This window comes from Prosopis cineraria, unplaced genomic scaffold (assembly GCF_029017545.1).
Source record: "Prosopis cineraria cultivar Desert tree isolate PC_DT_omini unplaced genomic scaffold, ASM2901754v1 PC584, whole genome shotgun sequence".
NCBI classification, from domain to species: domain Eukaryota; kingdom Viridiplantae; phylum Streptophyta; class Magnoliopsida; order Fabales; family Fabaceae; genus Prosopis; species Prosopis cineraria.
In genome coordinates this window covers 1-26,302 of record NW_026555909.1, presented here as the reverse complement: position 1 = coordinate 26,302, position 26,302 = coordinate 1, and the positions used below count along the sequence as shown (strand labels likewise).

The 26,302-nt window shown below is 30.9% G+C and overlaps 5 protein-coding genes across 5 annotated transcripts; all 5 read right to left on the bottom strand.

Annotated features, from left to right (window-relative positions):
• Nucleotides 1-83: 83 nt before the first annotated feature.
• Nucleotides 84-3,716, bottom strand: LOC129297666 (DNA repair protein XRCC3 homolog). Its single transcript, XM_054936013.1, has 4 exons — nt 3,633-3,716; nt 1,758-1,865; nt 1,624-1,703; nt 84-1,520 (listed from the first exon to the last, which is right to left on the bottom strand). Exons 1-4 carry the CDS (start codon nt 3,714-3,716, stop codon nt 521-523), a joined length of 1,272 nt encoding a protein of 423 aa, XP_054791988.1. The 3' UTR covers nt 84-520.
• Nucleotides 3,538-4,534, bottom strand: LOC129297663 (uncharacterized). The gene has a single exon (XM_054936010.1). It carries the CDS (start codon nt 4,450-4,452, stop codon nt 3,784-3,786), a length of 669 nt encoding a protein of 222 aa, XP_054791985.1. The 5' UTR covers nt 4,453-4,534; the 3' UTR covers nt 3,538-3,783.
• Nucleotides 4,535-8,053: 3,519 nt separating this feature from the next.
• Nucleotides 8,054-11,351, bottom strand: LOC129297665 (uncharacterized). The gene is made up of 2 exons (XM_054936012.1): nt 10,970-11,351; nt 8,054-8,722 (listed from the first exon to the last, which is right to left on the bottom strand). The coding sequence occupies exons 1-2, from the start codon at nt 11,277-11,279 to the stop codon at nt 8,220-8,222; spliced, it is 813 nt and encodes a 270-aa protein (XP_054791987.1). The 5' UTR covers nt 11,280-11,351; the 3' UTR covers nt 8,054-8,219.
• A 3,027-nt stretch (nt 11,352-14,378) lies between these two features.
• Nucleotides 14,379-14,921, bottom strand: LOC129297668 (histone H4). Its single transcript, XM_054936015.1, has one exon. It carries the CDS (start codon nt 14,848-14,850, stop codon nt 14,539-14,541), a length of 312 nt encoding a protein of 103 aa, XP_054791990.1. The 5' UTR covers nt 14,851-14,921; the 3' UTR covers nt 14,379-14,538.
• Nucleotides 14,922-20,276: 5,355 nt separating this feature from the next.
• Nucleotides 20,277-21,988, bottom strand: LOC129297664 (auxin-responsive protein IAA33-like). The gene is made up of 2 exons (XM_054936011.1): nt 21,516-21,988; nt 20,277-20,364 (listed from the first exon to the last, which is right to left on the bottom strand). The coding sequence occupies exons 1-2, from the start codon at nt 21,986-21,988 to the stop codon at nt 20,277-20,279; spliced, it is 561 nt and encodes a 186-aa protein (XP_054791986.1).
• Nucleotides 21,989-26,302: the final 4,314 nt, after the last annotated feature.

Here is a 26,302-nt window from a genome sequence, read left to right as displayed (position 1 = left end):
AAATTCTTTTGGGTATCAAGGCGAGAAGTGAATGCCTCTGAATTTTCATTTTATGATTTCTGAGAACAAGCTGCGAAGGAGAAGGCGGTGTAGACGAAAATTAAATTACATCAAGGTATGAGGTCAGTTAATTTCTGATAGGAAAATACGTGCGGCAACTGCAACCAAGATTGAGAATGTGGATTGGGACGAACGTTAATCCGATGGAAGTCAAAATAGCATATTAATATTGTAGGCATGAAAAAAACTGTGATTTCTTTTGGGGGGGGGGGTGGTGTTTAGTTTGGCAGTGGCAGTGAGGATTAAAGTCAAAACATACGATGATATTACAGAATTATGGAAACTTCGTACAACTACAAGAAACGAGAGTGTTCATCAACTAAACAAGCTTATATCACACACGTTACGATAAATAAGAACATAATAACTCGAACATCAGACCCAGAAATTCAAAATGGAGAGTCACCCAAAAAAATGTGTCACAACGTCTCTCACTCTATTCTTCAAGTATTTATGTACCTTACATCTCTACCCCGAAAACACCTTCTCTTGTGATAACGAATTCGCAGGAGGATTCAGGCAGATGTGGAGCAAATACAACACTGAGCCTCCTCCTCGATTTGCTCTGTTGATAAGCCCCACCTTCCTCATCAGCCAAGCTGCTTCTTCCTACCACTACCTCCTCATTCCTCGACATGAACAGCCTCGAGTTCACGCAGTTAGCCCACGCAATCCCTAACGCAGCACAAACCCTCCTCCCCGATGAACTCAAACTACTCAAATTCCCAACCCTAATCCCATTCACACCCTCTGCAGCTCCGCTAATCAAATCAACCACCTGGTTTGTCAACACCACCGCCAATCCAAATCTACTCGCCAATGACTTCAGATTCCCAGAAATCTTGAAAAATAGCGACGACCTGCGCTTCAGATCGAAACCTGTGTTCTCGAATTCGGATCGAAACAGAGCAGCAATGGAATCGATCACTATGAGCCTAACAGGAAACTGCGATTTTGAGTTCACCTGGAGGAATAACTCTATCTTGGGCATTATATCGAGCATCTCATCCGCACAATAAACATCCTGCACGAACACTTTGTCACAAGGATCGTAGCTGTTGGAAGATGTGAAAATATCCGAGTGTGAGGATACGAAAGAGGTGGATAGCTGTCGAAGACGACGAAAGGGGAAAGGGAATTCGGTGTGGATGTATAGGGATGAAGCTGATAAGCCGCCATGAGAGGGTGGTAATTGAGCAGAGAGGACGAGTTGGAGACAAAATTGGGTCTTCCCGCAACCGCTTTCAGCCACTAGTTCCGTCAAGGAGTTGCAGGAGATGCCGCCGGCAAGAAAACGATCCAGTACGGGACAACCGACAGTGCACCTTTCCGTTCGAAGCTTCAATAGACTTTCTGGAGTCATTTCTCCCACTCCTGTCTCTCTACATGGGCGAAGAAGTAGGCGAAGAGGAATTTGGGAGGGAAAAGATCCAGAGGAACACGAAGCGTGCCATGTCAGCCTTAAGTCCAGTCATCATCCCAGTCAATGGACACGTGGCACGCCAGCCAGCCCGTCGTTCCAATCATCATACAGTTACCCTCCGCATGGCTCGCCAGGTTAACCCATGATCCCAGTTATCATCCCAGGGCCACTCGGAACGCCATGTAATCTGAGAGGTCCAGTCATCATCAGAGTCGAAGGCCTAACGCAATCCACGTCAGCCATAGTCACAGTCATCATCCGTGTCAGCGTTTACGTGGCACGCCATGTCAACCTCTTGTCCAAGTAACATGGCACGCCTTGTCATCATCCCAGTCACCACACCACGTGGAACGCATTGCCAGCCCTTAGTCCAGTCATCAGCCTAATAACGATCGCATGTCATGCCATGTCAGCCCTTAGAACCGTAATCATCCAAGTCACCATACACGTGGTATGCCATGTCGGAAGTTTGTCTTAGTCATCATATCAATCTGTAGACATGTGGCTTGCATTGTCAGCCCTTAGTCCAGTGAACGTCCCGGTCAATGGACACGTGTTTGAATCCATCCTTATTGGGTTAAGCAAGCGTGGTTAAATGGGCCTACGATTGGCCCAATGGTAAGATCCATGTGACGGGGAACCATTACTTGTTTTGTGATGTCTTTTAATGAACCTTTGGGAGTTGAACTATATAATTTTTAATTTATTTCGATTAATAATTTTATTTTGACCTTTTCAATTTATTTTTAATTTAGTTTAATTAATAGATTTTAAAAAATAGTAATGCTATTTCCTTATGAAAAAAAAATTGAAGTTATATTTACGGACCATAATAAAAAAGGTTAAAATTAAGAAACAAATATGGAAATTATAAATTAGGAGATAAAAAATATATTTTAACCTAAAATAAATAATTTTATGCTATTGCTTGAAGTCTTGTACTTCATCTATGGAAATTATAAAAAATAAATATGTTTTTCAACCTGGGTTTCATGTTTTCTCGTTCACCTATTATTTGATAATCTTATATTTAAAACGTTCGCCCCTGATGATGATACTTCCTAATAAGGATAATATAAATTTTAGTACTTCAAGTTTGCATGAATTATCAATTCATTTTTTCATGTTTAATATTTATAAACTTAGTCCTTAACGTTTAATACTTTCTATAATCTTATTTATAAGTAAAAAGGGAAAAAAATTATTCTATTTATAAATCAAATCATTAAATTTTTATTAAAATTTTCCTATTTATCTCCAATTAACTATTGGAAAAAGAAATCATATTGTTAAAATAGATATATTTAAAAAAAATAATTTTTTAATCCTTCAACTTTTAAGTTATTCGTAACTTAATCTCGAATCAATCATTCAACTTTTGACATATTTATGACTCAATTTCTAACTTTTGATTCATTTATAATCCAATCCCTCAAACTTTGCGAGTTTTCTTTTTTAATATAAACTTAAATCACACATCAAAGAGTAAAAGAAGAGTATTTTAGAATAAGATATAAGCATTTATTTTATCCTTTTTATTTGATAAAGATAATTTTTTAACAAAATTTGAAAAATAAAGATCGAATTATAAATTAGTTAAAAGTTGAGAAATTGAGTTGCAACAAGTGATAATTGAAAGATTGAGTTGCACTAAGTTATAGTTGAACAACGAAATTACAAGTTAGTTAAAAATTGAAGAATTAAATGATTAATTTTTTCTACATTTAATAATGGCAAAGTTCAAAAATTATTTAATTTTAAAATAAATTTAATGAATTTTAAAATTTCATTTAATTCTGATAAAATACATTAAAAATGGCTTATAAATAAAAGCATTTTCTATAGCTGATCTCGTTACTTTTTTCCTAAAATAAAGAATTGATGTATATTAAGAAAGCTGTTAATTAAAAAACAATCTGTACATCCAATTTAACCCTATATATTATTTCACTTTTTGTTTATGTCAATGTCATGATCTTATGTCGGTTTCCAGAGCCACCACCTAATTCTTATAAAATTTAAAAAATAAAATAAAAGGGGCAGTAAGTGAAATATATTAATAATATTTGTTTTCTAAAAAAACAAAATATTTTAGAGCAAGAGAATCCTGGAAGGGCATACCATTATCCCTCATGGATTGCCACTGTACATCATCTTTCCTTCTGCGCAATGTCACTATCAGATTCACTAGGATGACTAAAATGCCCCTACCATGCACTGCGATCGCCTTCATCGACGTCAAGCAAGGCCAAGAGGTTACTTCCGGCCAAATATGGGTGTGCAAATCACGTGACTTCGAATCATGTGGCCTGTGGCACGGCCATCGACGTCATCACCGATACACTTCTCCGGTCCTTGCAAGTTAGGGCTCTCAGAATCCTCCACGAAAACTTTCCCGATCTCCGATTCTCCACCATCTTCCCTCTTCCATTAATCACCGCGGGGAACATCGTCGTTGACGGGTTTCGGCGAGCCTGCCGGTTTTTCATATCGCTGAGCTCCATCTCCGCCGGTGCCTTAACTGTCCCAAGCATCACGGAACACCAGCGCGGCTTAAACGTCGCTCTTTTAACCGTCGAAGAATTTCGCTCCGCTTCCGGAGCCATAAACACGACGGAGATCGAAGACCGACGAAGCTTCCGGTAATCCAGGGACCTGCTGTTCTGCATCATCACGGAGCAGGGAGAATTCGCGAACGTCCCCACACTGTTGGATCGAGAGACATGGAATCGCACACCGGAAATAGGGTCGGATCTTAAGCGTCGGGCGGGCTGCATATTGGATTCTGTAACGGGTTTGTGATCAACCGGAGGAGAATTGGAGAGAGGTCTGTGCTTGAAGGGTTCGAGATCACCACAGAAGACGATCTCGTCAGCGGGGCACATGTCGGAAACGGCGACGTCGTTGAAGAACTCAAACAAATCGGAAGCTTCAGAAAAGGAGGAAGGACGAACTTCCACGGACGACATGTCGTTGAGTGGTAGGTCACACAGCGAGAGAGCCTCCTCTCGATCCTCCTCTTGTTCTAGTTCTTGGGTTGCATATTGTGGATCTTCATGAGCCATGTTTTGTGAGAAAGAAGGATAAAGAGAAATGTATAATTGAGCGTTTAATTAATAATAAGCAAAGAATGGTTTGAATATATACACACACACACACATATATAAATGAAGAAGAGAACAAAGGAGGGTGGTTTTAATTTTGGAGCATATAGATGTGGTGTCATGGGTTGGGATTGATTTGACGGTGGATTCGAAGGATTATAAGCAAACAAAATTAAAGATAGCGAAAGGCATATACATATATTGAGTGATCAAAATTGGGAAAACATTGAACTGTCCAAACGACACCTCCCAGAGTAAATAATTTACTAAGTTTCTAATGATTATGTGTGTCTGAACACATTATATACGATTAAAAATGGACATTAAAAGTTTGGTAAAAAAAAAAAGATTACAAGAAATCATATTGGAGAGATCAAGGGCTTATTTGAATAATTCTCAAAAGCATATTTAAACTACATTTGATATGTACTTTTATTAAATTCAACAAATAATTGAATCTCAAATGAAATTTTGCTAAATATAAACTGAAAACCAAACATACATTGAAAAAGCAAATAATCCCTCTAATCCTATTAACCAAATCATCAGATTTAAAAAAGTGATTAAAATTAATTAAGAGTATTGATTATTTCAAAAATATTTGAATCAAATTCCAAATAATCTTTAATTAAAATTATTAACTTTACCTTTAAATTTTAAACTCAAACATGTCACCCAAATAACCAATTAAATGCGTAGGCATTTTTTGAAATAACTCATTAATTCGTTGTCAAGTTTTATAAAGTGTCATGCATTAAAGACCAAACAGATATTTTAGAATTGTCTTATATTAAAGACACAGGAAAACATATTAGATAAAAAATGAAATAAATCAATTTTATACATACACTACGCTCAATTCTTGGTATCCTTTTTGCGTCTCTTCAGCACATTGAAAATCTTTTGAATTAATTTATTAATGAGTACATTTTATATGTTTATACATTTAAATTAAATTATTCAAAAATATCAATGTATGTTACTTTCTGGTGGCAAAAAAACCAAAAGAGAGGCGCGTATCTGGAAAAGATAAATGATTACTTGATCAGGAAACGAGTATTTCTTACTCAAATAAAAAAAACAAAAATTTAAACATAGACAAATTGAATCCTAAAAAATTATTCCCTCCATTAAAAAATTTAGGATATTTTTAATCAAATCTCACTCCTCAATAAAGTAGTTACCTACTTTCTAACCAATCATATCTTTTTATATTTGTTCCTATTAAATACCTTACAATAAATATAAAGTCATTATTAATAGGGATACTTTAAAAAAAAAGACAATGATTATATCTCAATAAATGCTTTACATTTTTTAATATTTAGTTTTTTAAAAATATTTTATATTTTTTAACAAAAAAATACATTTTAAATAAGATGCGCTTGAATTAAAATCTCAGGGATGCTATTGACTTGCGGTCAGGAGAGAGGTTAGCAGAAATGAAGCCGGCAGTGAGGTCCTATTGATCTTGTGTTGAAAAATAAAGCAATTAATTAAGGTGGACATTCCTTTTCTTTTTTTTGGGGTTGTTTTCAGTCAATTGATTTTGATTTTTGAGGGAAGATTTTTTGTTGCATGTTTTTATAGAAGAGAACAAATGTGAGCATAACCCATGCCAGTTAACTTAAGTAATAAAAGTGAGATAAAGTATGATAATAATCAAAGGCTCATCAATCAAAAATAAAAGTGTGTAAATTGTGATGATAATACAAAATTTGATAAATGTATCATAGTAATTCAGAACTCATAAATAATACTCCCTCCATCCCAAATTATAAAATATTTTTGGAGAAGATTTGACTTCTCAAAATATAAGACATTTTAAAAAAAATTAAAATTTCATTAAATAGGTTTATTTTAATATTATCTTTTTCTCTCTTTATAATTAATTTTCATCCCTTCTCTTTTTAATATATTAAATGATAGGTATTTTTAAAATTTTATATTTTTATTTTGAAAAGATAAAGTAGTCTAGTGTATTTAATGAGGTTTAACAGTATGTGAATTTTTTTAAAAAAAATGTCTTATAATTTGAGATAAAAAAAGTAAAAATTTTATGAATTAACACAATATATTGGATATGATATTCATATAAAATTTTAATGAGGTCTAATAATTGGATTCTTTTTTCTTTTGGTCATCACTAGAAAGTATATCATGATATACGCACCAACCATCTTGTGAATTTCAGGTAAAAAAAAAACATCTCGTGATTTAAATTTAAATGAATGATTTAGTAGTTTCAAAACAAATACATATTTTTAGATTCATGATTTAAAAAATATTTTTGAAATTAATTGTCCTTTAAATTCAAAGTCAAACCACATTGCCAAATTTTGGTTCTTCAGGCTTTCTAACTAGAATAGTGTCAAATTGATTAAGCAAAAATAAAATTTTATGACCCTTGTACAAGTGACATGAACTAGCATCTTCCGCACCAAAACATTACAATCATGTATAATACTTAAATTTATACTTTTCAAAAATAAAAAACAATAGGAAAAGAAAAATAAAAGAGATGAAATATTCTACCAAGACAGGGATGGTTCGCTTGAAGCTTGAAAGAAAGATAATGAAAGAGGAAAATACCTGCGTGCGTGCGTGCGTTGGCGGGTTGACTTTTCTCTGTTTTTCATTCTCTTCACTTCCTCTTTGTTTTTTATCTCAACCATTAATTTTTTTTAAATAATTGAGATTTAATATTTAATAAAAATTTTTTTATTTTTTAATTATAATCTTAAATTTTAAATTATAATTTAGATAAAATTAATTATATCTTAAATTTATTTATTTATTTTTCATAAATTTCATGTTTAAATAATAATAAAAAATAAAATTAATTTTATTAAATATTAAATTTCAACCAGTTCGAAATAAATTTAATTGTTGAAGTGAGAAATAAAAAAGTAGAGAAAAAGCCAACCCCGGTGGGGGGACGAAAATAACAAAACATGTAATAATAGGAAAACACTATTGGCACCGAAACCGTCGCAGTGTGCCTTGCACAACCCTTATAACCACTAGCCGCCGCCTCACCTCTAAGCACTATGAACGGGCAACCCGAATCGCTTCTCTAATGCTCGCAAAAGCCCACAATGCTTGAAAGTCACGAAAAAGACGATTGCTCCAATATGGGTGCTTCGAGGCAAAAAACCATTTATTAAATAAAAATTGAGGCTGAGTTCAACAAAGGATGCTCCCCAGAAATTTCTTGAACAAGAAAAAAATTTTGAATCCATTGATGCTAATGCAAATATTTAAATTTAATTCTATTCAAACCTAAACTTGAAAATCCCCACCCATTTTAAATCTCAGACGCAGATTTGTTATTATCAATCACTACTAAATTATAAAAATTTAACTCCAACTGTTACGATTTTTTTTTTTATTTTGACAAAAAGGAACTCCGACGGTTTTGATTGAAACCAAGGAAAAACCCAATTACATCGCGAAACAGCGGAGAGATCACGAATGCCAGACCATAACATTAAATTAGTCATTCAAAAGAACATTGTTGAAATTGTTAAATTTCAACGAATACAATCTATCACTTGTTCATATAAACAATAATTGCACAGAGAAACAAATGCAAAACCCTAATTCATGAAATTTCCCAAATCCCTGATTCTCTAACCACCGAATCCGTAAAGAGTCCGGCCCTGCCTCTTCAAAGCGTACACAACATCCATGGCCGTCACTGTCTTGCGGCGAGCGTGCTCCGTGTAGGTGACGGCATCGCGAATCACGTTCTCGAGGAAGATCTTGAGAACGCCACGGGTTTCCTCGTAGATGAGACCGCTGATACGCTTCACTCCGCCACGACGGGCTAGACGGCGAATCGCCGGCTTGGTGATACCTTGAATGTTATCCCTCAGAACCTTACGATGACGCTTTGCTCCCCCCTTTCCGAGCCCCTTGCCTCCCTTTCCTCTCCCAGACATGTTTGATTCGATCCTCCTCACTCTGTCTACAGGACGCTTTGATGCAAGCCTTCGAAGGAACTGCTTGTATCGAACGAGAGTTCTGTAGCGTTTTATATGTACGAAGACGGATTGTGAATTGTTGGATGAGATAGCTATCCGTGTGTTGAGTTTGATGGATATCTTGACCGTTGGATCGGAAGAGCCTGATGTTCATTGGCGGAATGTTGGTAAGGGAGGATTCAAGACTTTAAATTTTCAGAGTTTTTTTTTTTTAAGTGAATTTTTCAGAGTCTGATTTTTATTTGGGCAGATGTGCGATTGAGGAATGCGGTGAAGTTTGAAAACCGCGTTTGTTTCTTGAAAAGTTTAAACGAAAGCGAAGGCGCTAAACTCCAAATATCATACAGGCGACCAAACAAAATATAACACACCACGTGGTTAAGACCTATTAATCTCCAATATAATATTTCATTTCATTTAGCAAAAGGGTAAACTCTAATGCACTTTATAAATCATTTTTATCAATATCATTAATATTAATAAAAAATAAAAAAATAAAAACATGTAGAATTCTTAATATACCCTTACATAACAAATTTAAAAAATGATACTCCCTTCATCTCAAATTATAAAACATTTTTAAATGAGTTTTTTCGTTTTAAAATATAAAATATTTTAAATAAATTAATATTTTATTAAATGCTCTAATTTTAATATTATTCTTTCTCTCTCTATAATTAATTTTTATTATTTCTTATATTAATTTATTTAATGAAAATAATGAAAATTATTTTCAAATTAATAAAAATAAATTAATGATAGATATTTTGAAAAAGTTTATATGTTTATTTTCAAAATATAAGATTGTTAAGTGTATTTAAGAAGATTTATTGATATATAAAATTTTATTTAAAAATATTTTATAATTTAAAACAGAGAGAGTATTACATTACTTTTTTCTCTTACAAAAAATAATTTTAAAATTATCTTTTAAAATATTACCTAAAAAGTGACACAATACTTATAAATGAAATTAAATGAATCTTCCAAAATATTCTTTATAAATGAAACCAAAGGGAGTAACTATTCTTAAATGATTCTTGATCATTTTAAAATTACTTTCAAATTTTATATTTTTATTTTTAAATATACATAACCATAACATATGCTCATTGTACATTAGTCATATTTTAAAAATATAATTTGATTCAGTTTATAAATTATTAATTAATAAAATTATTTTATTTTAAATTAAAATCTTTGAATTATTCTTAAGAATTAAGAGAGAGAAACAGAAAAAAATAATAATGTAATTAATTTTTTTTTTTACTTGAAAGTTATGATTGATGAATATATAATATTAGAACAGCTTTGCTATTCATAAGTTTATTAATGACAAAAAAAATTTTAAAAATTTTAAAAAATTAAAAGATTTTAAAGAATTAAATCATTATTTATATATTTTAAATAAATTTTATTATCATTTTTCATATTTTTACCCAAAGGTTAGGTAAATTTATCGTAGAGTAAATCTATCATTTCCAAATAATAAATCAGTGCAATTTTGCCCAGGTCAACACCAAATATAAAACAAATTGGAGTAAACTTGGCCTTCAAAATTACAGGTGCTTGAGAAGCTCCAGATCGATACCTGTGGTTCCACACAGCAAGGCTAGAACGCATTTCATAGAATAAGTTCCATTAATCCTTTATTAAATAACAACAAAAACAGTTCCAAAAAGAAACTATAAAACAATGATTACTACTTTTACTTCCAGGTTTTAAGATTTTTCTGGCCAATTTAGAATGCGACTGGAAATATTAAGTGACAAAAGTTAAAAACAACATTCACCCAAAAATTCTGGTATACCCAAAAAAAAAAAACCAAAACAAAAACCGTCAGCTCAAAAACAAACGAAACGGGTGAGAGGGAAAAAACGAGACAACTAAAGTAATTAAGCCATCGGCTTCCCCATAGCTTGGACAACGGTGAAATGATAGAAACATGAACGTTTTCAGATAAATGTCCGTAAAGAAGGCTTCGAATTCAAGAAAGAAACTAACAGTGCCCTCAATCAGTTATTAGATCGAAAACAGTACTTCAAATCAACTGGTTCTTTTTTTCTTTTCATAAGACGAATCAAGTGTTCCTGTTCACCCTAAATATCCAATTATCCATCAACGGTAAATCGAAAATCCCAGCCAATAGCTAATTATCAACGATGAGTTTAATTATCAGGTTGTCAAATTGAATCTTACGGAGAAGAATATCGATTAAGGTAACGACGACAACATCATGAGCGCCTGAGTATTACACTAAAATTAATCACCCAATCGAGGAATGCTGTTAATTCAACAAGTAGCATCCATCACTAGCTCATGTCAACTACAATTCCACAGCGAAAGCAAATTCTAAACCCTAATTCGTGAAATTCACCAAATCCCTAAAAATCTCTAACCACCGAAGCCGTAAAGAGTCCGGCCCTGCCTCTTCAAAGCGTACACAACATCCATGGCCGTCACTGTCTTGCGGCGAGCGTGCTCCGTGTAGGTGACGGCATCGCGAATCACGTTCTCGAGGAAGATCTTGAGAACGCCACGGGTTTCCTCGTAGATGAGACCGCTGATACGCTTCACTCCGCCACGACGGGCTAGACGGCGAATCGCCGGCTTGGTGATACCTTGAATGTTATCCCTCAGAACCTTACGATGACGCTTTGCTCCCCCCTTTCCGAGCCCCTTGCCTCCCTTTCCTCTCCCGGACATGTTTGATTCGATCACTCTCTTTCTCTTTCTCACTGTTCACCAGACGCTAGAAGCCTGAAAAGCAAATCTTCGGAAGAAAATTGAATGACGAAAGGAGAGATGGGGGACCTTATATAAAGTACGAAGACGGGTTATGAATCGTAGGATTACGTTGCTATCCGTGTGTTGAGTTTGTTGGCTATCTTGACCGTTGGATCGGAAAAGCCTGATTTTCATTGGTGGAATTTTCGTGTGGAAGGATTCGAGGCTTTTAATTTTCTGTCTTTTTTGTGGGAAACGAGCAATTGCGGAATGCGGCCAAATTTGAAAGTTTCATAAGAAGTTTAATGAAAGCAAAGGCGCTAAACTCTCCAGTCATGTTACCGGCACCTAAACAAACTGTAACAAGCAACAACACAACACTGGACACTGGTTAAGAGCCTGAGGGTGTGTTTGGATTTTAATTGAAAAAAATTGATTAAGAAAAAAATTGATTATTAGAATGTGATGGTGTTTGGATAAATTTTCAAAAATTGATTATGATATTGATTTTTCAAAATGGAACAAATTTTAGCTTATTCCAACTGGAGTTTTGAAAACCAAATGGAGTTTGGGAAAATTGGGGTGTTTGGATAAAAATTTTCAAAACCATGATTTTGAACCCAAAATTGATTCTAAATGGGTATCCAAACAGGCCCTAAGGCTTCCATCAATGCCCCCAAAGTCTTTCATCCAGTTATATTTTTAAATTATTTTCACATATACTAAATAAATAATTAGACGTACGATAAATTTACTGCTCTTTCTTTTTAAATTATAAAATATTTTAAAAAAAAAATTGACGTCTCAAAATATAAAATGTTTTCAAAAAATTAAGATTTCATTAAATATATTTATTTTATTATTTTTTTCTATATAATTAATTTTCGTTTATTTTTTTAATATATAAAATGATAGGTATTTTTAAAAATTTATATTTTTATTTTATAAAAATAAAGTTGTTGAATGTATTTAATAAGATTTATTGATATATAAAATTTTATCTAAATATATCTTATAATTTGGGATGGAAGAAGTATTTTATTTTAATAATAATAATAATAATAATAACAACAACAACGAAAAACATAACTTGGGTCCATACATTTTACTCAAATTTTGTTATAAGTTTCTATATTTTTTTTATATTTTAGGTTTTTATACTTTTATTTTTTAGTATTCTATAAAAGAAATATAACTTTCAATCCTTGTAATTTTTTTTTTTGTGTTTTAAATCTTTACACTTTCATTCTAGATCCCTATAACATCATTTATGAAAGGACTTCGAGCATTAAAAAATAAAAATATAAGAATTTAAAATATTAAAAAATATATGAATTTATAACAAAAACTCGAAAACGAAGTTATGTTTTTCTCAATAATAAATGTCACGTCATATTCATAATCAATTACCCATGTTGTATCAAACTTCTTGCAATATGCACACACAAAAATGTGCACCTCAATATATGAATTTTGTCACCGCACGTGGCCGTGAGATGAAATGTTTGAATTCAGAGAAGGAAAAGAAAAACTCAATGGTTCTGATCAAAGGAGGGACACGAAGTTAGCGAAATTTCTGGGCTTTTAGTAAGGGTTCTAAAAATTTTATCAAACTATAATGAGGACAGGAATATCAATGCCACTTATGTGCAGCATGTTTTGTGGCATCAACAGCAACGGATGGAACGAGGAGATATAGATTGATGTGTGTATGTTTGGTTTTTAATTTATTAAAAATATATTTAATAAAAATTAATTTAATAAAAGTTAGTTGCTATAATGAAAATTATATTTAAATATATTTTTTTAAAGATTAATTGATAAATTAAAAGATATATTAATGATGATATGTGCTTTTTAAATATATAATGAAATGATAATTGATAATTTTTATTATATAAATATAATATATTAGAAATGTTAAAAAAAGTAAAAAAATTTTAAAATAATATAAAATTTAACATGTTAAATAATAAAAATAAAAAATATGTAATCTAACATTAGGAAAAAAAAATTAAAACATACTCCCTCCGGCCCTATTTATAAGTCATTTCTACCAACCTCATCAATACCAATACAATAAAAGTAAGTAAAATTTCAAACATGCCCCTATATAACAAATTTAAAAAGTAATGTCCTATTATTTTTTCTCTCTCATGAAGGGTAATTTTGGAAATACCTCTCAAATATTACCTAAAAAGACGCACCGTGACTTATAAATGGGACCAAATACACCTTCTAAAATTGGACTTATAAATGGGACCGGAGGGAGTAATAAGAGTAGTCTATTCTTTTCAATGTATTTTAAAATTATTAATTTATTTTTATACTATTTATAAAACATTTTTAATATAAATAGAATAAAAAAATTCTTTTCTTACTTTATAAATATGATCAGAAAAAGTATTACTCTCTCTCCTAATTTTATAAATTTCGAATTATTAAGTATCTGAGTACTTAAATTATTGTTGTTAAAATGTAAAAACTCAATGTAACTTGTATTTACAAGTTAAAGTTCAACTGTTTTTTGATAAAATATTTGTATTTTCACAGCATAATATCATATACAAAATTAAAAAGATTTTATTATAATAATTTTCTTTTTAGGTGAATGTCATTCTCCCTAAGTAATAATGTTTTTAACTATTCATATTATAAAATGTTCATATATAAATTTTAAAATTTTAAAAATAAAAAATATCATAATTAAAATAAAATGAAAAAGAAGTTAAAATATTTTATTCTATTAATTAATGTTTAAATATTTAGTTTTTTAAAACGTTAATTTGGCAACTCCCTTCGATAACACAACCCAGTTTCCCACTTTTCTCTAATGTACTGACCACAACCACCAGATTCAAAACTACGAAATCTGAGGGGATTTCATCTTATTAGGATCCAATTGGACTTTACCTTTTGATCCTTTCAAGCGCAAACATCCAATTATCCAACGAAGCTACGTCAACAATCCCCGCCAATTGCTAATTACGCAAACACAATAAACGATAAGAGCTCAATTCTCTGATTTTCAAATTCAATCCGAAGAAGAAATGAATCTATTCAGGTAACGACGATCAATTCAAGAATGCAAGGGTGTGGCATTAAAATTTAATCATACAATCAAGGAAGATTGTTATATTTCAGCCAGCCGAATTATCACTTTTTCATATCAACAATAGTTGCACAAGAAAGCAATTGCAAAACCCTAATTCGTGAAATTCCCCAAATCCCTAAATCTCTAACCACCAAAGCCGTATAGAGTCCTGCCCTGCCTCTTCAAGGCGTACACAACATCCATAGCCGTCACGGTCTTGCGGCGAGCGTGCTCCGTGTAGGTGACAGCGTCGCGAATCACGTTCTCAAGGAAGATCTTGAGCACCCCACGGGTTTCCTCGTAGATTAGACCGCTAATACGCTTCACGCCGCCACGCCGGGCGAGACGGCGAATCGCTGGCTTGGTGATACCTTGAATGTTATCCCTCAAAACCTTGCGATGACGCTTAGCTCCTCCCTTTCCGAGTCCCTTGCCTCCCTTTCCTCTTCCAGACATGGTTAAACTTTCTTGCTTCTTCTTCCTCCTCTCTCTCTCTCTCTCTCTCTCTCTCTCTCGGACGCTGAGGCCGAGGTCTTGGATCGAACTGATAGGGTGAATGTAGATATCTGAGGCCTTATATAAAACACGAAGACATACTATGGATCGTTGGATGAGCTGGCTATCCGTGCGTCGAGTACGGTGGATAGCGACACCGTTGGATTTGGAATCCACGATTTTTATTGGTGGAATGGAGGTGGGGCAAGATCGGAGGCTTTATGTTTTCGGAGCTATTTTGGTGGGAAATGTCAAATATGCGAGAGTGCGGGGAAATTTTTCCAGGACCGCCGTTTGTTTCCTGAAACAATTAAAAGGCGCTTAACATGAAATTTTTTAGTTTTTTATCCGTTTTCAAACAAAATATAGCAACAAATAACTTAATAAAAATAGATATAATAAACTATTGTATATAAAGTATAAATTTTTGAACTTATAACATCGCTAAAAATTGTAAGATTTTAATTTAAAAAAATTTATTTGAATCTAAATTCCTTTATGCATGGCTAAATATTCTGGCATAGACTGTGAGTTTGTAAAGGAAAAAAAAAATTTGAATAGGTTTTTTTGGCCTAAAAAATAGTTTATTACACTTGTAAGAAATGAAAATAAATTTTTTTAACCACTTATTTTCAAATATAGAGACAGTGAATGTAGTAACACATACGAGTACCATGGAGTTCTCCGACCCAAATTATTGAGTTGGGCCTTTAATGTGTGCACATTTTCATTGATCTCAGTTTTATATGTGCACCCAATAACCTGTAAATTCAATATTTTCTCTGGTCCTTTTGTTAAGCTATCGAGATTTCACTCAGTGGCTTTATTGTATTTGTTACTCTTCATAAGAGCCTATTTGAATTTTAATTATATATATTAATTAATTTTAATTTTAATTAATTATGTTATAATGCAATCTTTTTTAATATTTTTTTTTGAAATTGCTTTTAGCTATGTAAATTATTAATAAATTATATTTAATATTATTAAATTTGTTAACCTTCATTTAAAAGTAAAATATATTATTTAACAATAAAATTAAATCTATAAATAACCTCTTAGAGCTTATTTCAAAACAATAAAATTATGATTGATTTTGATTTTAGTTAGTTGTTTGGGTAATTTTTAATATAATTGATTTTTTTCACCCCAAAAATCAATTATACACCCAATCCAAACAAGTTGTAAGAAACATTACAAGTTCAGTTCCATCAATGTTTATGTACAGCAAGTTCGCTCATTAATGGTAACAAATCAAAAGATGAATATGATTTGAACTATTGCCAGTTATGTAATGTCATGTACAAAAAGTTGTGACTAAAGTTATTGCCAATAGAATTAAACCTTTTCTTCCAAATATTATTGCTCCTAATCAATGTCGTTTTATTTCGAGAAGAATTAGCTCGAATAATAACATCATATCTCATGAAGTTATTCATTCTATGTGTAATATGAACGAGAAGAAAGGTTTTATGGCGATTAAGATCAATTTTGAAAAAACCTATGACAGAGTTAATTGGGATTTTCTTATCTCATGCCTTGAGGAGATTAATTTGCTAACAAAATTGATTGATGTTATTTGTCATTGTGTGAGATCTTCTAGGATGCAAATCTTGTGGGAAGGAGTAAAATAGAAGAATTTAAACTAGAGGCATTCATCAAGGAGATCCTCTATCTCCTTATCTTTCTGTATTATGTTGAAAAACTTGCTCATCTAATACAAGAGATTGTTAAAGGTATTTGGAAGCCCATTCGCTTAAATAAAGATGGTCCTCTTCTTTTCCATCTTTTCTTTGTTGATAATCTTGTTATTTTTGTGAAAGCGACTGTAGACCAAGTGCAAGTGATTAAATAATGTCTTGACTATTTCTGTGCAATGTCTGGACAGAAGGTAAGTCATTTTAAAACTAGGGTTTTTTTTCTAAGAATGTGAACCATAATAAAGCACAGCAACTTAGTAACTTACTTGAATTTAACCGTACAGCAAATATGGGTAAATATCTTGGGGTCCCTCTTTATCATAACCATGTGACTAAAAATACTTATCAATTTGTGGTGGATAAAATGAAGCAGCGACTCTCTAGTTAGAATGCTACTTCTATCTCTTTTGTGGTGGATAAAATGAAGCAGCGACTCTCTAGTTAAAATGCTACTTCTATCTCTTTTACAGGATAGATAACTCTAATAAAGTCTATGTTGAGTGCCATTCTTTTATATTGTATGCAAACAACTCATCTTCTTATGAGTACTTGTGAGGAGATTGATAAATTTTCTCATAGTTTTCTATGGGGTTTGACTGGGGAAAGAAAAAAGATTTATCTTGTTGCATGGGATGAAGTATGTAAACTAAAAAGAAATGGTGGCATTGGATTAAGACATACACAACTTCAAAATAAAGCCTTTATGATGAAAGCGAGATAGGGCCTTATATATAGCAAGAAGGCTTTATAGACTAGAGTCATCATGAGTAAGTACAAACGTGGGAGGGAGTTAATACCACAAGTGAATAGGACTCACCCTAGATCTCAGTTCTGAAAAGGTTTGAGAAAAAATTAGGAGAAAGTCCAAGCTGGGTGGAATTCATGACTAACTATGTGAATAAGGTGGCTGTTAAATGGACACCAAAGAAGCATGGTATATTTACTATTAGACCTGCTTATGATTTTTTGATAGATAGTTATGCTTGCCGTGATCAGATGTGGGCTAAGATTTGGAAACTTTGAGTACTTCAGCGTTGTAGATCTTTCCTTTGGCCTATGAGTCATGACTGTATCCTTACTAATAAGTCTCATTTTGACCATCATTCGAGCATCAACTGTGGTTTTGTTGTTGCCCTGGGGAGGTTGAAGACACTTTGCATGTGATGAGACAGTGTCCTAAAGCTAGGGAAGTATGGATGAAACTGATAAGGCCTTCTCAATGACAAGCTTTCTTTGCTATGGACTTGCGTGAATGGTGTAAGATGAATCTTAAGATACAAGTGGAAGTTAAAAACTCCAAGTAGTGTGATATGTTTGTTGTTCTGTATTGGGTGATATGGAAGCGTAGAAATGAGAGAGTTTTTTAGGGTCGTAGATCGACATTAGTGATTGTCATTATACAAACTACAGCTATCCTTAATTGCATGAAAAGGGCTAACCTTCGTTTACAAAATACATCTATTCCTAGCATTCATCTAACCATGTAAGCATATGTGAACACTTTGACTATTGATGAGCTTTTTATTTATGTTGATGAGGCTTTTGCAGTTCTTATGGGTGCTAAAGGTTGTGGAGGACTAGTTAAGGATACTAAAGGAAATACCATTGAAGCTTTCATGCTCCAATTAGAGAAAGCCAATAACCTGATGGCGGAACTATGAGCATGTTATATGAGACTTAAACGTGCTTGGGATATCAAAACCAAACATGTAAGACTTCATAGTAACTGTCATGAAGCATTATCTCTGTTAAGAACTACTAATTACGGTCTTCATGAGGATCGAGAGATTATTACAGAGATTCAACAATTACTTCAAAAAGACTGGAAGGTTAATATAATTTGCATTAGAAGGAAGTTCAACATAAAAATTGATTTCTTAGCTAAACATGCCTTATCTCTCCCCACGGGCTTTCACATAGTGGCAATGTGTCGCTTAGGATTTGGCATCACAAGATCTATACCCACCTTGTCTTGGTCTCTTTCTTCAACAACATCCAAGGTCATAAGTCAAAATAGCTTGAGGAGGAAAAGAGAATAGGAAAGTGAATGGCTGGAGATCATCTATAAAGAAGTAGAGTAAGAAAGGAAGGAAGAAGGAATACTTACATGGATATTTTTTTATTTTTTTAAATGCTATGTAGCTATCAACTAGGTAAAGAAAGTCAAAGTAATAATCAGTTAACACTACCGGTAGGGTAAAATTACCTTTTTTTGAAAATTTCAAAATAAAATTATTCCAACAAAAAATTTAAAATGCCAATGTTCTCAAAGAAAAAATTTTAAATTATTTTTGTTCTTTAACCATTATTTTAATGATAAAGGGGAAATTTGTTGCTTCTTTTTTATCACTCAAAAGCTTGATTCTTTTTTATCACTCAAAAGCATCTCTTTTTTTTGCAATATGCATTGAAAATATGAGCACATGCATATGTAAGTATAATATATATATATATATATATATAAAGCTAACAACAGTGGCTTAAGGTTAGGGTGGGAATAAGCCAAATCCTTAACAAGGACCTATAATTTGACCTACTTCAACCTATTTATTAAATAGATTCAAATAATGTTCAGGCTTTTAATCAAGCCTATTTAGTTAAATAGGACAGGCTTATTTTTTAAAACCTGTCCTGCAAGCCCAACAAGTTGACCTATATATATATATATATATATATATATTATATAATATATCACAAACACATCAACTTTATCATTTGATTTTTAATCAATCTATTATTTTTTATTTCTAGTTATATTTTCAATCATATTAGACTTATGTATTAATTTTAATGTTGTTACTTTGTTGTTATATTGTATTATAGTTTATAAGTCTTTTCAATTATTATATATTTTAATTGATAAATCAAGTTATATATTGCATATTATAATAATCTTAAAGTATATTTGAGAGGTTTAAAACTAAATAGACTTTTAGGTCGAGCTAGACTTTAAGTAAGTTCAAGCCTGAGTTCTAACAAAAGCCTTATATATGTTTCAAACGAGGCTAAGCTTTTTGATTTATTACACAAGCTTTGACTTAGTTGATTAAAATTTAAATCGACCTGTCCTATTTCTACCTTTACTCAATGCTAATCATTTGATTGGGTGGGAGAAAAAAAAAGGAAAACTAATAAAGAAAATTCTCAAAAATAATTTTGAAAAAAATACTATCTTTAAAAATTTTCTCCTTATCTTTTTTTCCTTCCCATTTATTTTTATTTAACTTTCTCTCCATCAAAAACCAAACATAAGAGCCAGCCCCTTTGAGGGAAAAAGGGTCATGTGTTTAGTGTGTGTGGGGGGTTTTTAGTTTACGTTTAATAAAAATTTATTTAGAAATCTAACTATTTGTTGAATTTGACAAAAAGATATTCTACATATAGTTTAAATGTACTTTTAAAGATTACTCAGAAATTTTTAGACTTCTAGTTAGTTTGCGTGATATATATTGATGTGTAAAATTTTTTTTTTGGGTAATAGTGATGCGTAAATTCTATGAATTATGAGAGAAGGAGGCATATACAGTTTTGAAATGAGTCTTGAAAATAACATGTCGTAAAGATAAATAGCGAATTAAAATGTAGGATATAAGAATATTGTCAACAAAATTAAACTGATTATCCATTGAATCCAAATATCTTGTGGACATATATCGTTCTGAATTGATTTGCCTTATGACCTCTCAATTAACACTTCATGTTCCTCTTCTTGTGCCCTCCTGAGTTTTGCTTGGCTGGAATTATCCGAATTCTCTTTGCCACGCGTACAAAATCCCTATTATATCATAGAAATGCAAATCCTTAATTGTCAAAATCATTAAAACCATCAAAAGTAAAACTTATATCAAGCTTGTAAATAATAAATAACGTGACTAGTTTTAAATTCCGCATATGTATAATTAATGGCTAAATTTTACAGACATCTTAACAAAGGGGGAAAGTATAATAAATTTTGCATTTCTCTTTATATGTAAAGCATCTTAAATTCTTAGTATTAGAAGTTAATAATGTTGAGACAGTTAAGAATTTCAATTTTTACAGGACGGCGCTTAATTAAGTGAGCAGGCATTTTCCAACTTCTAAACCACGTAAACAATAATTTATCCTCGAGATAACGGCATTTTGTTTAGTACTGGTTAGTAGAGGCTGATAATTAATACTCTTTAGAGTTCTATTTATAGAATAAAGAGAGAATTTTTTTTATAAATTTTTTTTATATTTATAAACTACCTTATTAAATTTTCAACATAAACCCTCCCTTCTATTTTCCATTAACTATTAGAAAAAGAAAATATGTTTTTAAATTATATATTTAATAAGAAAAAATTAAGAACTTGTTAAATTTTAAAACAGAGTTAACAAATTTAAAATTTTTTTAAATTCTAATAAAATATATTAAAAGTGATTTATGAATAGTATCAGAAGAGTTTTAAATATACTCTCTTTTATCCTATTTATAAGATAGAAATAAAAGTTTTTTTATTCTATTTTTAAGTTATATTATTAATTTTTATTACAATTTTTTTACCTTTCATTGAATATTGGAAAGAGAAAATATATTATATATATATATATATATTTAATAAGGGCAAAGTGAATAATTTATTAAATTTTATGTAGAGTTAATAAGTTTAAAAATTTTCTTGATTTCTCTAAAATATATTGAAAATATCCTGTAAATAAGATAGGCGAAGTATAAAAACAGTAGTTTATTATTCTTTTGGATAAAATCTCTCACATGCTTACTATAATTTGAAAAATGATTAAATGAACACATTACCTCCAAGAACAAAATTATTTGTTTAGTTTAACTAAAATGTTAATCCTTTCAATGTTGGAACTATACTCTACAAATTAAATTGAAATATACTAAATCTAAAAGAAAATAAAGAAGTAATTATTTAATTAAAGCGGAAAGAACCTTACTTCCAGTTGAGGTCGCCGGCGAGAAGCAGATCATTCTCCATATCTTCATAAGCAATAAGGTGACCGGGAATGGCATTGGAAAGATCAAGATTGCGGTCATCGGCCGCCGCCTCCGCCATTCCAGCCGGGTCGACATACATCTGGCGGAGAGCCTTGGCGAGGCTGTGGTAGCTGGCGTGGTGGTGGAGGTTGATTCGGTGGCAGATGGAACGGCCCTCCAAGACCACCGTCACGGCAGGGACAATGGTGGACAGGAGATCGTGGTCGTCAAGGTCAGGGAAGCCATGGAACTTACTGTGAGTGAAGTTGGCAGGCAGGTTAGCAGAGAAAGAAGCCGAAGAAGAAGAAGAAGACGGAGTTACAGAACTACTCATAAGATTATTGTTGTGATGAATGTTTAGCGTCGTTATGTCTTGCTGATAAGTTGATTTCGAGGAGCAAGAGCCTTCTCTGTGCAGATCGAACCTGTTCATGTTTTCTTCTGAGTTTTTTGCGGAAGTAATCGAAAAGGGAATATGGTTGTGGTTTGGTGACTATGGTTTAATTTTAAATATGAAATGATATGTGGGGACTATGGTTTTGGTTAATATATTTATACACACGTTGGGGTCTTGGTGAAAGATCAGACGTGTGTGTGTACAAGCATAATACAAGCTAGAGAAAAATATCAGAAAATCATATTGGTTCTAAATTATTGCCCATTGAGTCAGATTGGCATGATTATTAAGCTTTAATTTCACACCTTAACTACTAATCCATCTACTCCCTCTCATAAGACACTAAGTATGAGTGGATTTGGGAAGTTCGACCTCAACAGGTAAAATTATTTTTAATAACTAATATTAAATAAAGAAAAAAGTGTTATAAATTTAAGTTTTGAGATTTTAAATTAAACATGACATTTAAAACTTAAATTGACTTGAAATCTTGAAAAGCTTGTTGTTGTCCAAACATTTAAGTTTCAAAATTGTGCTAGCTCTTGTCACAAGATGGGGTTGGCATTGATCCCAACAAGGATTTGGTTGGCCTTCCTTGATTAGAAGTGCAAGGACTAAATATTCAAATAAAATTTAATTTAATAACTAATATAAAATAAAAAAAAGGACTCATGAACTTGAGTTTTAAATTTTTTAGCTAACTCACTAGAATTAAGAAGAAGTGGTTAAGTTATTAATTTTGTTTGAAAATATAATAAACTTTTAATTTACACATATTTAAATAAAAAAATCAATTCACTTTACATTCTCTCTCATAGTTAATAAATTTAAATATAGTTAATATTGTAAAAATATAATTAATTTTACATCAAGTATTTTATATTAAGAACTGGATGATATTTCTAGAAGGTGCCCTATTATAATATGGACCAAAGGAAATGTGCAATTTAAAACTAAAAAAAATGTACTCCCTGCTTTATTAAAAAATATAAAGTATCTTTTGAGGGGTTGAATCATAGATGTTAAAAATTATAAAATATTTTTAGTGTTTTAATGTGTAATTAATACACATTTTCAAAAATTTATCTAATAAATAAATTATTTTATATTTATTTTAAAATAAAATATCTTATTAAATAAAAATAAATATAGAAAAATGGTGTCAATTTGAGAACAATTAGCTGCTTTATTACGAGTAAGATTGGATAAAAAATGTATTAATATTTTGAGAGAGGGAGTATCAAATACCAAAGACTTCTCACTGATATTACTTCTTTTTAAAGGTTTTTTGGCAGGATTTTTTTCATATCAATTAATATTTCATACATACATACATATATCTATATATATATAAAAGAAAATTTCACAAAAAAATTAAATTTTACGCGGCTATTTTCTTTTTTCTTTATGTATGAACCTTTTGTTTTATTATCTAGTTAAATGGGCACCCAGGATTTATTTGTTAAAAATAACGCAGAAGGCAGAAGGTTTGACTTGAACCCCCCTCCAAACACTGATTTTAAAATTTTTAAATTTAACGGTCTTTATGTACATGACTAAAAAAAGCAACTAAAAAAATATATATCATATTAAGCAGTAAAATATGTATGAAGAATAAAATAACATCATGCATATTGAAATCAATATCATCGATAAAATCTATAAAATTATAGCAAATGGAGTTATTTACTAATTGCAAATTCAGATTTAAGTCGTCTCATTAACTAAGTTTTCATGTTCCATCTTGTTAATAATTATGACTCTTCTTTGCCGACATACTATCTCACTTCCTTGTATTATTAATGCACAAACACGTCCCCTGCTCATCTTTCTCACTGTACAGGTACTCTCTTATTTTTGTATACAAGAAAAAAAAAATTATGTCACATGGTTTATAAAAATCAGTTAATTATAATAATTATATTTAAAAATAAAAAAATTAAATTCAAATGTGTTGTGTTAATCAACATAAGTATGTATTAATTATTTTTAATTAATATAAATTATGATAGATGATTTAAAAGTATGTAATAAATGTTTATTGAAATGAGTGATTTTATTTATATAAAAAGATAAGTAAAAATAATAATTTTTTTAACAATAAAATATAAAGGGAGTACAACTTATGGACCATTCCAAAGACTTCTTCACTATTTTTTCTGGTCCAAAAAACTGACTGACTTACTATTTATAGCTCATGAATGCTCGTTCTCCTTGTTAACGAAAGTCAAAACTACGTTATCAACTACATTATGTTTTAACTTTCCACTGGTTTACATTTTCTTCTCATTCTTTGTACAAATGTGGAAGTAATTATCTGATAATTACAAAAAATTTCAACTGCTTATGAGAGTCAAGCCCCTCGGATCAACAAGGTCCAATCAATGGTTGTGGAGGACACAATAGTTTTCCTTAATGTGAAAAATGGGTTGGGGATGTTTGCTTGTGAGAGAAAAAGATGGTGGTTTTGTTAATAGTTTATTTTTCTCGAGAATAACAATAAATGATTATTTAAAAAAGAACTCGGAAATTCACAGAAGTGTACTTATCTAGAGTGGGCCTCGTTTTGAAGATGCAATTGAAAATAAATTTTGCCTAGGGATGGCCGTTTATTTATCTACATTTAATGCGTGAAGAAAAAGCAAGCTGTCCCTTCTGCGTTGCTTGTAAGATTGAGAAAAAGAGGATTTTTTATTTTATTTCATGATAGTTACTTTTTTTATTTTTTTAAAAAATAACTTTTAATTCTTACATTTTACTTAAATTTTAATATATTTTTTTATATTTTTTTAACATTTTAAATCCATACATATTTTTTTACTATAACATTAGTTTTTATATTTTTTAAAAAAATATTAATATGGCATAAATAGTATTAATATGCTAACATATTAATTTTATACTTATATGTCAAACTAACATTGACATAGAAATTTTTAATGAGCAAAATTTTAAAAAAAACTTATTCCCTCCGTTCTAAATTATATAATACCTTTGAAGGAATTTTTCTATCCTAAAATATAAGATATTTTTAATAAATTAAAGTTTTATTAAATGTATCAATTTTAATATTATCCTTTCTCTCTTTATAATTAATTTTCTTCCTTTCTCTTTTTAATATATTAAATGATGGGTATTTTCAAAATTTTATACTTTTATTTTGAAAAAATAAAATTGTTAAATATATTTAATAAGATTTATTAATTTTAAGATTTTGTCTAAAAGTATTTTATAATTTAGGATGGAAGGAGTATATTAAATGAAATCAAAAGGCTGACCTAAATTTTTTTAAGTGATAAGCAAACACATGAATTTCATGTAGGCTTTTTCTTTATAAATTTTGCTTATTTAAATTCTATATTAGTACTAGTTTGACACGTAAGCACAAAATTGACAATTTTAATTGATATATTAGCACTGTTGATACTGTTTGTGTCACATTAATATCCCTTTAAAAATATAGATATTAATGTTGTAAACAAAAAAAAAAAGATATGGAACATCCAAAAAATATAGAGATCTACAATAAAATTTAAGTAAAATTTAGGAATCAAAAGTAATATTTTTCCTTTTACTTTTGTTATATGTTTGAAAAAGAATGTAGGCTATTAACATATGTATATTTATTAAAGATAAAGTTTAAACACTTATTAAAATTTTAGACTAAACGAAAGAGTTTTAAAAACATGGTTGATTTCAGAGAAATATTTTAGAGATGATTTGTAAATGAGACGAAAGAAAGTATATATCACTACAAATTATTACTCTACATAGATACCCCTTCACTCAAAAACATAAGTCAATTTATAAGTTTCGATTTGATTTTTCTTGGCGCCAATTGTTAAGGGCTAGACCGAAATGAAGCAAGCCACGTCGGCACGTCCCCAACACGCATGGAGAGGCTTATGATTCGCGTGCACTTTCAGGCCCCCTCTACATGGAGATTTGTAAACCGATTCTCAAGTCATTAAGTTTTGATTTGATTCTAAATGTAAGTTTCAGATCCCCCTTGCTTCATACATTAATTTATAATTTGTTTCTTGTAATACTCGGGACACTTTTATCTCTGCCTCGTAAATTTTAATTATTAAATGACACGAGTGTTCCTGGAAAATATCACAAATTTTTAACATATTAATTATTCTCTCCAGTCCTTTATATTTATAAAATAAAGGGAGAAAGTTTTTTATCTTTTTTTACAAGACATGACATTAATTTTTAACATAAGCTTTCCATTTTAACCCCCATTAAACATTGTAAGAGAAATTATACTTTATTATATTTAATGATAATAAAGTTAGAAACTTGTCAAAATTTTGCCCAAAAGAAACTTGTTAAATTTTTAAAGAG

What these genes read in the sequence shown, in the direction of transcription:
- LOC129297663 (XM_054936010.1), bottom strand. Translation starts at nt 4,452, where the DNA reads ATGTCGTCCGTGGAAGTTCGTCCTTCCTCCTTTTCTGAAGCTTCCGAT.
- LOC129297665 (XM_054936012.1), bottom strand. Translation starts at nt 11,279, where the DNA reads ATGTCCGGGAGAGGAAAGGGAGGCAAGGGGCTCGGAAAGGGGGGAGCA. An exon ending in TCTTTACGGCTTCGGTGGTT is followed by an intron (nt 8,723 to 10,969) that starts AGAGATTTTTAG and finishes TCCGCCAATGAA; the next exon opens with CATCAGGCTCTTCCGATCCA.
- LOC129297666 (XM_054936013.1), bottom strand. Translation starts at nt 3,716, where the DNA reads ATGAAGGCGATCGCAGTGCATGGTAGGGGCATTTTAGTCATCCTAGTG. An exon ending in TGCGCAGAAGGAAAGATGAT is followed by an intron (nt 1,866 to 3,632) that starts GTACAGTGGCAA and finishes GATCGTTATTAG; the next exon opens with GCTGATGACTGGACTAAGGG. An exon ending in AGGTTGACATGGCGTGCCAC is followed by an intron (nt 1,704 to 1,757) that starts GTAAACGCTGAC and finishes GGATTGCGTTAG; the next exon opens with GCCTTCGACTCTGATGATGA.
- LOC129297668 (XM_054936015.1), bottom strand. Translation starts at nt 14,850, where the DNA reads ATGTCTGGAAGAGGAAAGGGAGGCAAGGGACTCGGAAAGGGAGGAGCT.
- LOC129297664 (XM_054936011.1), bottom strand. Translation starts at nt 21,988, where the DNA reads ATGAACAGGTTCGATCTGCACAGAGAAGGCTCTTGCTCCTCGAAATCA. An exon ending in GCCGGCGACCTCAACTGGAA is followed by an intron (nt 20,365 to 21,515) that starts GTAAGGTTCTTT and finishes ATGATATAATAG; the next exon opens with GGATTTTGTACGCGTGGCAA.